The sequence below is a fragment of the Scyliorhinus torazame genome, chromosome 18, assembly GCF_047496885.1.
Source record: "Scyliorhinus torazame isolate Kashiwa2021f chromosome 18, sScyTor2.1, whole genome shotgun sequence".
Lineage (NCBI taxonomy): Eukaryota > Metazoa > Chordata > Chondrichthyes > Carcharhiniformes > Scyliorhinidae > Scyliorhinus > Scyliorhinus torazame.
In genome coordinates this window covers 50,600,342-50,615,088 of record NC_092724.1, presented here as the reverse complement: position 1 = coordinate 50,615,088, position 14,747 = coordinate 50,600,342, and the positions used below count along the sequence as shown (strand labels likewise).

Below are 14,747 nucleotides of genomic sequence, written 5' to 3'. Positions count from 1 at the left end.
ACAGAGTACTAGGCCATGCATATCTCCATAATGGAGCAAGCCAGGTCAGAAATGCAGGGTGCTGGCTCGAGACCCAAGTGAGCCCCCACCCTTAAAAGGCTCTGGGAAAAATTGGAAACGCTGGGAATGGAATAGTGTCCGAGCCGCAATGCAAATTCTTCCCAACTCCACGAAAACCCAGCCCATTGAGTTGATCCGCTTCGATCCCCTGCGCAAGGATGTCACGCAAATTCGTGAAGCGTTCCATATTTTTTTGGGGGTGTAGATAGCCTGGGTCACATTGTGATCAAAAAGACGAGGTGTTGGGTGTCTTAAAAAATATTAAGGTAGATAAGTCCCCAGGGCCTGATGGGATCTACCCCAGAATACTGAAGGAGGCTGGAGAGGAAATTGCTGAGGCCTTGACAGAAATCTTTGGATCCTCGCTGTCTTCAGGGGATGTCCCGGAGGACTGGAGAATAGCCAATGTTGTTCCTATGTTTAAGAAAGGTAGCAAGGATAATCCCGGGAACTACAGGCCGGTGAGCCTTACTTCAGTGGTAGGGAAATTACTGGAGAGAATTCTTCGAGACAGGATCTACTCCCATTTGGAAGCAAATGGACGTATTAGTGAGAGGCAGCACGGTTTTGTGAAGGGGAGGTCGTGTCTCACTAACTTGATAGAGTTTTTCGAGGAGGTCACTAAGATGATTGATGCAGGTAGGGCAGTAGATGTTGTCTATATGGACTTCAGTAAGGCCTTTGACAAGGTCCCTCATGGTAGACTAGTACAAAAGGTGACGTCACACGGGATCAGGGGTGAACTGGCAAGGTGGATACAGAACTGGCTAGGCCATAGAAGGCAGAGGGTAGCAATGGAGGGATGCTTTTCTAATTGGAGGGCTGTGACCAGTGGTGTTCCACAGGGATCAGTGCTGGGACCTTTGCTCTTTGTAGTATATATAAATGATTTGGAGGAAAATGTAACTGGTCTGATTAGTAAGTTTGCAGACGACACAAAGGTTGGTGGAATTGCGGATAGCGATGAGGACTGTCAGAGGATACAGCAGGATTTAGATTGTCTGGAGACTTGGGCGGAGAGATGGCAGATGGAGTTTAATCCGGACAAATGTGAGGTAATGCATTTTGGAAGGGCTAATGCAGGTAGGGAATATACAGTGAATGGTAGAACCCTCAAGAGTATTGAAAGTCAAAGAGATCTAGGAGTACAGGTCCACAGGTCATTGAAAGGGGCAACACAGGTGGAGAAGGTAGTCAAGAAGGCATACGGCATGCTTGCCTTCATTGGCCGGGGCATTGAGTATAAGAATTGGCAAGTCATGTTGCAGCTGTATAGAACCTTAGTTAGGCCACACTTGGAGTATAGTGTTCAATTCTGGTCGCCACACTACCAGAAGGATGTGGAGGCTTTAGAGAGGGTGCAGAAGAGATTTACCAGAATGTTGCCTGGTATGGAGGGCATAAGCTATGAGGAGCGATTGAATAAACTCGGTTTGTTCTCACTGGAACGAAGGAGGTTGAGGGGCGACCTGATAGAGGTATACAAAATTATGAGGGGCATAGACAGAGTGGATAGTCAGAGGCTTTTCCCCAGGGTAGAGGGGTCAATTACTAGGGGGCATAGGTTTAAGGTGAGAGGGGCAAGGTTTAGAGTAGATGTACGAGGCAAGTTTTTTACGCAGAGGGTAGTGGGTGCCTGGAACTCACTACCGGAGGAGGTAGTGGAAGCAGGGACGATAGGGACATTTAAGGGGCATCTTGACAAATATATGAATAGGATGGGAATAGAAGGATACGGACCCAGGAAGTGTGGAAGATTGTAGTTTAGTCGGGCAGTATGGTCGGCACGGGCTTGGAGGGCCGAAGGGCCTGTTCCTGTGCTGTACATTTCTTTGTTCTTTGATCAATGGAACAACATTCTGCCAACATATCACCTAACCTGGGCCTACGAACTCTTCCAGGTACCAGTGCCATCTTGGAAAATTGTGCACTGTTAAGGGGGAGGACTTGTATTTTTAGTCTGCAATCTGCATCTGTGGTGAGAAAGTTATGAACTGGAAGTGATCTTCCACCAAAAAATGGTGGACAACAGACCACCCAAAACAAAAATCCCTTGTGTACGTAAAGTACTTTAAAATTAATTTCCATAGGAAGACATTGACCAGCTCAGTTGGTAAATTATCACTGATTGATCATCAGAACTGGGTCACTTCCAAAATCTCTCGGTGCAAGTTGTAAGTTAGTCTCTCTTTTGTCATCAGTACCAAGTATTCCCGAAATCGATGCGTCTGAATGCCTGGTAGCAGACAACTGTGTGACCGTGGTCTGGAGAATGCCTGAAGATGATGGAAAGATCGATCACTATATTTTAGAATATCGCAAAACCAATTATGAAGGGCCCCCACGGCTAAAGGAAGAGCACCCTTGGATGGTGAAAGAAGGTATCAAGGAGCAGGAATTCACCTTGTCAGGTAAAGTCATCTGAAAGGTGGCACTTCTGACAGTGCAGCCTTCTCTGAGAATGTCACTGAAGTGTCTGGCCCAATAGTGTGCTTGAGTACCCCCTGGAGGTTTTTATTCTTCATTCAAGGGACGTGGTGTTGCTGGTTAGGCCAGCATTTGTTGCCCATCCCTGGTTGTCCTTCAGAAGGTGGTGGTGAGCTGCCTTCTTGAACCAGCCACAGTCCATGTGGTGTAGGTACACCCATAATGCTGTTAGGGAGGAAGTTCCAGGATTTTGACCCAACGGCAGCAAAGGAACAGCGACATATTTCCAAGTCAGGGTTTTGAGTGGCTTGGAGGGGAACTTCCAAATGATGATGCCCCCATCTGTCTGCTGCCCGTATCTTTCTAGATGGTAATGATCATGAGTTTGGAAGTTGCTGCCTAAGGAGCCTTGGTGAGTTTCTACAGTGCATCTTGTAGATGGTACACATACCTGCTACTGTGCTGCAGTGATGGAGGGAGTGAATGTTTGTGGAAGGTGTGCCAATCAAGCGGGGCTGCTTTGTCCTGGATGGTGTTGAGCTTGTGTTGGAGCTGCACACATCCAGGCAAGTGAAGAGTACTCCATCACACTCCTGGCTCCTCCTTGTGGAGCTTGAACGTATGATCTATTGATTCAGAGGTGATGTTGCTGTCACTCTTGGATTAGTAATTATTCCCGTCCCTGCCCCCAAACCAATTTTATTTTTCTTTCATTTGGTAATTCAATTGCTTGGGCCATTTCAGTCAGAAGGGTGTAGATTTAAGGCCCAACCAAAGATTTGAGCACATAATGTGACACAACAGTGCAGAGCAAGGAGTGGTGCATTTTGAAGCAATTGTGATGCAGGTTAGTTGCTAAATTGAAGCCCTGCCTGCCAGGTCAGATGGGCATGAACAATTATGTGACATTATTTGTTGAGCAGTGCGTTCTCCCAATGTCTTCGATAACATTCCTCTCTCAAACAATCACCACCATCAGATTAATTGGTCACTTGTCACATTGTTGATTGTGAGGTGTGATGTATACTATTTGGCTGCTCCATTGAAAGGACAGTGGGACTGCACTTCAGAAGTGATTGTCTGAAGCATTTTGCTAGTGTGCTGTATACATTTAGATTTTACTTTTACATGAAGTATGCATGTTACAAGTATATTTATAGTAGAGAATGACAAATGTAAATAACGTATTCTACAAGACATTGGTAAAGTCCTTGTGAAACTTTAGATTTTAATAACTTTGGATGTATAGATGCAGAGACGTTTTCATCCAGTTGTTAACCTGAGTTCCTATGTGCTACATTTTTCCAATAATGAACAATAGAATCCCTACAGTGCAGAAGGAAGCCATTCGGCGCCAACCTCCGAAAGAGTAGCTATGCCCACTCCCAACAAACCTGCAAGTCTTTGGACTGTGGGAGGAAACCACTGCACCCAAAGGAAACCCACGCAGATAGTGGGCGAACATACAAATTTCACACAGTCACTCAAGGCCAGAATCGAACCCGGGTCCCTGGAGCTGAAGCAATAATGCTAACCACTATGCCACAGGGCCCCAGTGAATGTTTTTCCCCCCCACATGTTATTTTGTTCTATTAATTCATTTTTGGGATGTGCGCATTGCACGCAAGGCCAGCATTTATTGCTCATCTTAATTGCACTTGGGGAGCTGGTGGTGAATAGCTGCAGTCCCTGTGGCATCAATATACCAACTGGGAGGAAGTTCCAGGGATTTGACACTGCCGATGGTGAAGGAACGACGATGTAATTCCAAGTCAGGATGGTGAGTGACTTGAAGGGGAACCTGCAAGTGGTGTTTCCGTGCATGTCTGCTCCCCTTGTCCTTCCAGGTAATGGGGATCAATGGGATTGGAATGTCCTGTCAAGGAGCCTTGGCGAGTTGAAGACCAGTTTACTTCTACTGTTGGCATTTTCAATCAGGGGAAGCTTGATATGCTTTTTGCTGTTTACTTCCATCTAGTGTGCGTCCAAAGGTATTAAAATCAAAATTTACATAGGGACTTTCTAAGCCCACTTTATGTTATGATAATTAATTGTGCAACAATGTGCTGCTTCCATTTTTCTACTTTCTGTTATGAAGTCAGTTTCAAGGGTAGTGTTCCACCAGCCCTAATATCAAAGGATAAAATACCTTCAAATGTGAACCGAGGTAATAAATATTGGTCATCTGGTGATTGAGCAATAGGGGACAGGGCCAGAACTGGTCCTAAACTCTCGCCACTCATCAATGAGAAGCATTCTGATGCTGCCTGGTTTTCCTTTGTCCTGCTGAAAGCAACTGTATCATTTCTATCCCAGCTGAAATGAGCTAACTCGGCGGATGGTAGCTTTGTGGTAATATCACTGGACTGCTAATTCAGAGGTCCAGTTAATGCTCTATGGACAGAAACAGAAAATGCTGGACAATCTCAGCGGGTCTGACAGCATCTCTAGAGAGAGAACGGAGCTAACGTTTTGCGTCTGGATGACTCTTTGTCAGAGCTAGAGAGAGCTGGGAATAGGATCAGATTTATACTGTTGTGGGCAGGGCATGCGTGGAGCAGCCGGGCTGGATAGAGGGCAGCTAGACATGGAAATTGACAAAGATATTGCGGATAAAAAGACAGGGACTGTAAATGGTGGTGATCATGGCTAAGAAGGATGCTGATAGTGGCATATTAAGAGATCAGAATGTGTTAATGGCAGAACAAAGGTGAGTAGCATGTCAATAGACAACTAGTAACAGGGAACAGCTGGCCCTCGTGGGGTGGGGGGAGGGGAGACGATGGCGAGGGAGAAATGGATCGATGGAAAAAATGAAAATAAATTGCTTAATATAAAAATGAGTTGAAGGTGCAGGAAAGAGCTCACAGTCTAAAGTTGTTGAACTCAACGTTAAGTCCGGAAGGTTGTGCCTAATCGGAAGATGAGTTGCAGTTCCTCTGGTTTGCGTTCGGCTTTACTGGAACATTGCAGCAGGCCAGGAAAAACTTGTGAACGTGAGAACAGGACGGTGAGTTGACATGGCAAGCAACGGGAAGGTCTGGGTTCTGCTTGCGGAAAGGCCAAACCCAGTCTGCATTTACTATCTCCAATGTAGAATAGACCGCATTGGGAGCAACAAATGCAATTGGCCAGATTGAAGAGAGGGCAAGTGAACTACTGCCTCACCTGAAAAAAGTGTTTTGGCCCTTGGATGGTGAGCTGGGAGGAGGTAAAGGGGGCAGGTGTTACACCTTCTGCGATTGCACAGTAAGGTGTCATGGGAGGTGTTGGGGGTGAAGAAGGAGTGGACCAGGGTATCCCAGAGGGAATGATCCCTGTGGAATGCTGATGGGGGAGTGAGGGGAAAATGTGTTTGATGGTGGCAGCATGCTGGAGTTAGCGGAATGGCAGAGGACCATCCTTTGAATGCAGAGGCTGGTGGGGTGGAAAGTGAGGACAAGGGGGACCCTATACTGGTTCTGGGAGGGAGGGTTAGGGTTAGGGATGGGAGCACAATTGCGGGAGATGGGTTGGACACAGTTGAGAGCCCCGTCAACCACAGTGGGTGGGAAACCACGATTAAGAAAGAATACTCTGGGGCCACTGGTTCAAATCTCACCATGGCAGCCGGTGGTATTTGAATTCAATTTAACTTAAAAAATAAAAAATAAATTTTAAAAATGAAATCTGGAATCTAAAGCTAGCCTCCATAATGGTGATTATGGCAACTATCATTGATTCTTTTATTTAAAAATAGTTTTGGCTAACGAATATCCTTTAGGGAAGGAAATCTGCCATCCTTACCTGGTCTGGCCTACGAGTGATTCAGACCCATAACCACGTGGCTAACTTTTAATTGTTCTCTAGGGCAATTGGGGTCAAATGCTAACCTTCGGAATGATACCCAATCCCTTGAAAGAATAAAAAATATACAAATCAGAGGACAGACGCAGGCATCTTTTGGAATCGCCATGATCCCAGGCCGGGTCCCATGCGAGGAACGATATTTATTCGCTTGGTTATCAGAGATGCTTGACCTCCTTGTTAATGACAATTATTTGTGACCTAGGGTTTCTCAATCTGCTTTCCAGGGATGAAATTTGACACCAAATTCGTCAATTTCCGGGTGAAAGCTTGCAACAAAGCTGTGGCTGGAGAGTTTGCGGAAGCTGTCACACTGGAGACCAGCGGTTTGTAAATCTACCATGCCTCCTTTGCAGTCATAAACTGAATTTCATGTGTTTGTTAAAGAGTTGCTATCCTTGTGGTCACTTCAACTTACTGCTCTCACACCATGTAGCTAGGGACACTGCTAATTTTAGCACAGATAGTTACAGTAGCTTAAACCTCCTTGCTTTTATGCCGTTGTCCCTATTTATAAAGCTCAGGAGCATGTGTGCTTTCTGTTCATCACTTTCTCAACCTGCTGTGCCCCCTTCAATGATTTGTTCACATTTACCCCCTGGGCGTCTCTACTCCTGCATGACCTTTTAAATTATACACTTTATTTAAGAATAAGAGTAGGCCATTGAGCCCACTCCACCATTCAAGCAGGTGATGGTTGATCGTCTATCTCTACGCCATTTCCCCCCGCTATCCCCATATCCCTTGATGTCATTAGTACCAAGCAATCTAGCAATTTCTGTCTGGGACGTGCTCAATGATTGACCTTCCACAGCCCTCTGGGGTAAGATTTGCCCCCTTGTTGAGTGATATTTTATATTGCCTCCCCTTGTTCTTCGACCAAATCGAATCACTTCACGCACCTCGCCATTGAATTTCATTTCTTTTTACTCTTCATTTCTGAGCCTTCTATATTGAACCTGCTTTTCAATTGTCTTATCCACCAGATATCTGACAAATACACACTTTCTTTTCTATTTCATCCTGCCCTCTATCACTTTAAAGAGCCTGGGAACCCTGGATTTCTTTTCCCTGCCTTTTTCCCTCGCTTGGAAATATACTTTGAGGGATGTACCCAAACAACCTCCCCCTTTTTAAAGGCAGCTCCCATTGGAGTCTATGTTTTAAGTGTAGGCAGAACCACTTGTTATATATAGAAATAGTAGAGGATGTAGTTGTTGCATATTAAATCCCAAAAAGTCATGTAGCAAACCTATTATTAGCTTTTCAAGTACAGTTCTCTTCGAGTAATGAATTGTGCGTGTTCAGTTCCTGTTGTGATTAAGGATTCAGGCCACTTCACTTTTCCCACAGCATTTAATTTCAGTCTGGATGCTGCAACAGCCCATCAGAATTTGAAAGTGGAGGACCACAGTGTGGAATGGGATGCATCCGGGGGAAAGGTGCAGGAGATCAAAGTGCGAGGAAAGGAAAACCGAAGTCGGACAGCTTCACCTGCCAATTCTCCCGCAAGGTACAACTCTTCAGTTGAGGTCAGGATGAGTGTGAATATGTCACAGACCCTTCACCTACCCCCACCTCGTTGTTCTCCTAGAAAATAGGAGCGGGGGAAGGCCAGTCAGCTCTTCGAGTCTGGTCTCCCATTCATCATGATCATGGCTTGGAAGTGCATCGTAAAATAGGACTGAGTCAGCACGGCGTCATCAAGGGGAGGTCATGTCTGACAAATCTGTTAGAATTCTTGAGGAGGTAACAAGAAAGCTAGACAAAGGAGAACCCAGTGGACTTGATCTATTTAGATTTCTAGATGGCCTTGACAAGGTGACAAGCCACACAGGAGGCTGTTAAATAAGTTAAGAGCCCATGGTGTTGGGTAAAATACTGGCATTGATAGAGGATTGGCTGACTGGCAGAAGGCAGAGAGTGGGGATAAAGGGATAAAGGCAGCCGGTGACTGGGACCATAACTTTTAACAATACATATTAATGATCTGGAAGAAGAAACTGAGGGCACTGTTGCTATGTTTGCAGATGAAGCAAAGATATGCAGAGGGACAGGTAGTATTATGGAAGTAGGGGGGGTGCTGTAGAAGGACTTGGACAGGCTAGGAGAGTGGGCAACGAAGTGGCAAATCGAAAACAATGTGGAAAAGTGTGAGGTTATGCACTTTGGTAGGAAGAATGGAGGCATAGACTATTTTCTAAATGAAAAAAGACTTAGGAAATCAGAAGCACAAAGGAACTTGGGAATCCTACTTCAAGATTCACTTTAACGTGCAGGTTCAGTCAGCAGTTAAGAAGGCAAATGCAATGTTGGCATTCATGTCGAGAGGGTTAGAATACAAGTGCAGGGTAGTACTTCAGAGGCTGTGTAAGGCTCTCGTCAGACCCCATTTGGAGTATTGTGAGCAATCTTCGGCCCTGTATCTAAGGAAGGATATGCTGGCCTTGGAAAGGGTCCAGAGGAGGTTCACAAGAATGATCCCTGGAATGAAGAGCTTGTCATATGAGGAGCGGTTGAGGACTCTGGGTCTGTACTCGTTAGAGTTTAGAAGGATGAGGGGGAATCTTATTGAAACTTGCAGTATACTTGCAGTATAGATAGAGTGGACGTGAAGAGGATGTTTCCACTGGTTGGAAAAACTAGGACCCAAGGGCACAGCCTCAGATTGAAGGGACGATCCTTTAAAACTGAGATGAGGAGGAATTTCTTCAGCCAGAGGGTTGTGAATCTGTGGAACTCATTGTGTGGAGGCCAAGTCACTGGAGTGTCTTTGAGACAGGGATACATTCTTGATTAATAGGGGGATTAGGGGTTATGGGGAGAAGGGAGGAGAATGGTGATGAAAAATATATCAGACTCGATGGGCTGAATGGCCTAATTTTGCTCCTTTGTCTTATGGCTGGTCATCCAATTCAATAGCCTGATTCAGCCCCCCCCCCCCCCACATCCTTTGATCCCCTTTGTCCCAAATGCTATATCTAATTCCTTCTTGAAAACATACATTTTGGCCTCAACTACTTTCTGTGGTCACAAATTCCACAGGTTCACCACTCTCTGGGTGAAGAAATTGCTCCTCATCGCAGTACTAAATAGTTGACCCTGTATCCACAGACTGTAACCCCTGATTCTGGACACCCCTGCCATCAGGAACATCCTTCCTGCATCTATCCTGTTTGGCCAGTTAGAAATTTATAGGTTTATATGAGATCCCCTCCCCTCATTTTTATGAACTTCAGCGATTACAATACTAACCAACTCAACGTCTCCTCATATGTCAGTCATAGAATTTACAGTGCAGAAGGAGGCCATTAGGTCCATCGAGTCTGCACCATCACATGGAAAGACACCCTATCTAAGCCCACATCTGCATCCTAACCCAGTAACCCCATCTAACCTTTTTGGAGACTAAGGGCAATTTAGCATGGCCAATCCACCTAACCTGCACATCTTGGACTGTGGGAGGAAACCCATGCAGACTTGGGGAGAACGTGCAGACTCCACACAGACAGTGACCCAAGTCGGGAATCGAACCTGGGACCCTGGAGCTGTGACGCAACTGTGCTAAACACAGTGCTAACCACGGTGCTACCGTGCCGCCCAATCCTGTCATCCCAGGAATCGGTCTGGTAAACCTTCTCTGCACACCCTCTAGAACAAGAATATCCTCTGCTATAAAATCTTTAATAATGAATTCTAGAATTTTCCCCACTACCGATGTTAGGCTTACTGGTCTATAATTCCCTGTTTTATCTCTACCTCCTTTTTAAATAGTGGAGTTACATTAGCCACCCTCCAATCTGCAGGAACTCTTCCAGAGTCTATAGAATATAATAATAATCTTTATTAGTGTCACAAGTAAGCTTACATTAGCACTGCAATGAAGTTACTGTGAAAATCCCCATGTCACTACACCTGTTCGGGTATGCTGAGTGAGAATTCAGGATGTCCAATCTACCTCACAAGCATGTCTTTTGGGACTTGTGAGAGGAAACCAGAGCACCCGGAGGAAACCCATGCAGACACAGGGAGAACGTGCAGACTCCGCACAGGCAATGACCTAAGCCGGGAATTGAACCCGGGTCTCTGGCACAGTGAAGCAACAGTGTGAACCACTGTGCTACCGTGCTGCCCCATTGAAGATGATTTTGTTTTCAGCAGGTTTCTTTACCCTACTGGTCTATGCGAGTGCCTTCTCGCACACTTTTTTCCATCTAAACCTATCACCATATCCTTTCTCCCTGACAGATTTGTATTAAATAATGAGTTGGATTGCACCTTTGACTGAATTTTGAGTAAAACAAAAGAGAATTCAGAAATAAAGGAAGCTTCTTTTTATTTTCTATGAATTCCTACCAGGCTGACAGGCCGGATCCCAGTCTGTGATAACCCTTGAAATTTATTATGTGGAACTGCACACAACGTCTGAGTTAAAATGCACACATTTGCACAGCATTAATAATATCCAAGGTTAATTATTGTGATAGTGTTGGAAAACGGAATTATACTTGATTTGTTGCGTGATCTATTCCTGTTGGTTTTGTCCAAGCTATATCCCCCTTTTTTAAGGGAATGTTCATTTCTGCCCACTCCTCTGTTTTAATGCACTTTTCATTCATTTACTTGTAATACTTTTAAACAGCCCAAACACCACCCATAAATCAAGCAGGCAGTCCGTTTGCCTCGGGTTATAATATTTCTGTACTTCTGTTTTTGATGAAGGAGCATCATTCAGTCTCCAAAGAGAATGCCATCTGGGCGGAGCAGCAGGGATCGATTTACTGCAGAATCATACACTGTGCTAGGTAGGTACGTTAAACGCAGCACTTGCTGTCTAGCCTTGCAGTGTTTAAATGGAAGCCAATCTTTTTGTTGCTTTGTACTCGACTGTCTGGACCTAAAAGGATCTTTACAAAATCTGCAGCACTGTAGGAGATCCCAGTAAATGTAATTAGACTAAGTACAGTGCAGATATGGAAATTACTCCCTTGACTACCCGTCCTCTTCAAATTTCATTAGAGTGATGTTTTTGACATGGAAGAGCAAATAAATCTTACTTGCGATTCGAAGCAGACATAATTCAGTTTTCAATTTGCATTTGGAGAAGTTCATTTCAGCCTGTGCATAAAGAGCCATAGAGCTGTACAGCACAGAAGGTGGCTTTTTGGCCCTTTTATCCCTCACTAGATCAACAGAAAACTAAATCCACCACTCTGCTCTCTTTCCCCCATTGCCCTGGACGTTCTTTTGTTTCAAACCTTTAATCGGCTTCATAATGAAAAATCCAAATGGCAGACATTCCAGTGGAAGAACATTTAAAAGAAAAAAAAATGGATAAAGGCAACACAGGAGCTTCAAGTTAGACATTTTATATATTCCATTGTGTTCTCTCTGCGACAAAGCACATAGTGTTTTTATTGGCAGGATATGTTGAACAGTGTTAGTCGCTCAAACAAATTCGTATTTGGTCTTGTGCACCATCAAGAAAAATTCTCACTAAATGGAGCGGTGAAGGACAATTGGTGCTCGCGTCGAAAGTTATCATTGAAAGCATCAATACTCTATAGTTATCTCCCACATTTACCAAACGGATGCAGCAAGTTAGTGAGGCAGTGATTAGATCCCAAAAAGAAATTGGATAAATTACAGTTATGCTGTTACCAGAGGGCATTCTTCAGTAACTGGAAAATGTTGGCAGGTTCAGATCCTGCAAAAACACTCTTCATAGAGAGGTGGAGGGGCATGAATAACCTCTTATGAGTTTAACCCATTTTAAATGGCCTGCAACAGAGCTTTCCTCTGGAGTAAATGCTCAACTGCATTGTTCAGCAAACTGGAAATACAATTCATCCTGGTTTTAACGTTATGATGCTTGATTGCCTCCTCTTTCCATAAATATTCACTTCCCCCAACCCCCTCCCCAACATAGACGCCCCGTAGCAGCAGTGTGTACCAGCTACAAGATTCACTGCAAGAACTCAACCAAGGCTTCTTAGGCAGCATTTTCCAAAGCCAAGACCGCTAGAAGGAAAGAATGAGCAGAGCAGATACCAGGAACCCCACCACCTGCAAAGTTTTCCCCCCCCCCCCTCGCCATCCTAACTTAGAACATAGAACATAGAAAATACAGCACATGGGAAGTGTTTCGCTGTTCCTTCACTGTCGCTGGGTCACAATCCTGGAACTCTCTCACTAACAACACTGTGGGTGTACTTACACCATGTGGGCTACAGCGGTTCAAGAAAGCAGCTCACCACCACATTCTCAAGGGAAATTAGTTATGGGAAATAACGTCTGCCCTAGCCAGCGACGCCCACATCCCACTTTATTAAAAAATGAGTTTAAAAATATACATTGCTGACTCTCCACTCTGGAGCTAAGCCATGCAGTTGTTCCTTGTTGTGAGCATCTGCTGTGACAAAAAACAGATTTGAGGTTCCTTCAGTTGAAATGGACAATGGAGCTGTATTTCACATGTACCATCTCTTTTGCTTTCCACAGGAGATACTCTGATTGACAGTGGACAGCATTATTGGGAGGTTACGTTTGAAAGGGACAGCAAGGCTTTCATTGCAGGTGTGGCCTACAGGACTATGGGCAAATTTGACCAACTGGGAAAGACCAGTGCCTCCTGGTGTCTTCATCTCAATAACTGGCTGCAAGTCAGCTTCACCGCCAAGCACAACAACAAGGCCAAAGTCCTAGACATGTCCGTACCTGAGAGAATTGGAGTGTATTGTAACTACAATGAAGGTATTGGGGATTCCTTATCTCTTCTGTCTTGCCGTAAAACTGCTTTAAAACTAGGAATGGGCAGCACGGTGGCCCAGTGATTAGCACTTCTGCCTCACAGTGCCAGAGACTCGGGTTTGTTTCCGGCCTTGGGTAACTGTGGCGTTATCACATTCTCCTGTGCCTGTGTGGGTTTCCTTCGGGTGCTCTGGTTTCCTCCCACAGTCCAAAATTGGATGGATTGGCCATGATTAATGCGTGAGGTTACGGGGATAGGATGGGAGAGTGAGCCTAGGTAGAGTGCACTTTTGGAGGATTGGTGCAGACTCGATGGGCTGAATGGGCTCCTTCTGCACTGTAGGGATCCTATGGATATGAAACTGTGTCTCCATAACTTCATTTGTGAATGATTAAATTGTTCAATATTAACTAAACTTTTGTTAGAGGTAATAGTGATAATCTAGCACATTGATGTTGTCAATAATTTGATTACCTTTTCACACAATCTTAGCTATGTACCATGTATGAATGGCCAGCAGTAGCTACAGGACAATTTTGCTAAGGTTATGTACTCCATAGTTTAATTTTTTATTTTCTTTGCTGCTTTTCACCAACAGTGCCTGAACTAAAACATTAATGTTTTATTTATTACTGACTTAAATACCAATCTTCGCTTGACTAAATTTCAGTTGTTACTTCAGTTCGCTTGTTTATTTATCATTTTCCTACATTTGACATTTCAGTCTGCATCTTATTTAAATTTTAACCATTTTCTACTTTCAAATTGTAAACACTTAAATATTAATCAACTTCTTCTCCTCCAACAACCCATCGCCCAATTAGAAGCCATAAGAAAAGCAGTTGCGTTTATAAAGCACCTTTTATTGTATCACCAAACATCCAAAATTATTTATTACATAGAATATCCAGCCTACAAAAACAGGCCATTCAGCCCATCTGGTCCATGTCAGTGTTTATGCTCCCAGAAGTCCCCTCCCAGCACTCTCTTCCTCTAACCTTAATCAGGTTCTTTAATACCTTTCTCCCCAATACCTTTCTCCCCTTTCAATGGCTCTATACTATTCATTTCGACTACTCCCTCTATTGTGTGTAATTGTGCAGTTACTATTATGTGGGGGCTGGTTTAGCTCAGATGGCTAGGCAGCTGGTTTGTGATGCAGATCAAGGCCAAGCATGGGTTCAATCCCCATACCAGCTGAGGCTATTCGTGAAGGCCCTGTCTTGCCTGAGGTGTGGTGATCCTCAGGTTAAATCAGGTTCAATCCCCATACCAGCTGAGGCTATTCGTGAAGGCCCTGTCTTGCCTGAGGTGTGGTGATCCTCAGGTTAAATCAGGTTCAATCCCCATACCAGCTGAGGCTATTCGTGAAGGCCCTGTCTTGCCTGCGGTGTGGTGATCCTCAGGTTAAATCACCACAGCTCTTCCCTCTTTCCCTCCCTGGCCCTCGGGAAAAGAAGCCTATGGTCATCTAGGACTATGACATGTGGATTAATGTGGTAGCTGATTTATTCCTACTAATGTTCTCAAGGACAGCACGGTAGCACTGTGGCTTCACAGCGCCAGGGTCCCAGGATTCCCCGTTGGGTCACTGTCTGTGCGGAGTCTGCACGTTCTCCCTGTGACTCCATGGGTTTCCTACGGGTGCTCCGGTTTCCTCCCA

General features: G+C 44.7%; 1 protein-coding gene across 1 annotated transcript in view; it reads left to right on the top strand.

Moving 5' to 3' along the window:
• The window catches only part of fsd1 (fibronectin type III and SPRY domain containing 1), a 61,695-nt gene that overhangs the window by 30,568 nt on the left and 16,380 nt on the right, over positions 1-14,747 (top strand). The window contains exons 7-11 of the mRNA XM_072482743.1: positions 2,262-2,471; positions 6,561-6,659; positions 7,687-7,846; positions 11,056-11,138; positions 12,835-13,086. Coding sequence (XP_072338844.1) covers positions 2,262-2,471; positions 6,561-6,659; positions 7,687-7,846; positions 11,056-11,138; positions 12,835-13,086 — 804 coding nt within the window. The remainder of the gene's footprint in view (positions 1-2,261; positions 2,472-6,560; positions 6,660-7,686; positions 7,847-11,055; positions 11,139-12,834; positions 13,087-14,747) is intronic.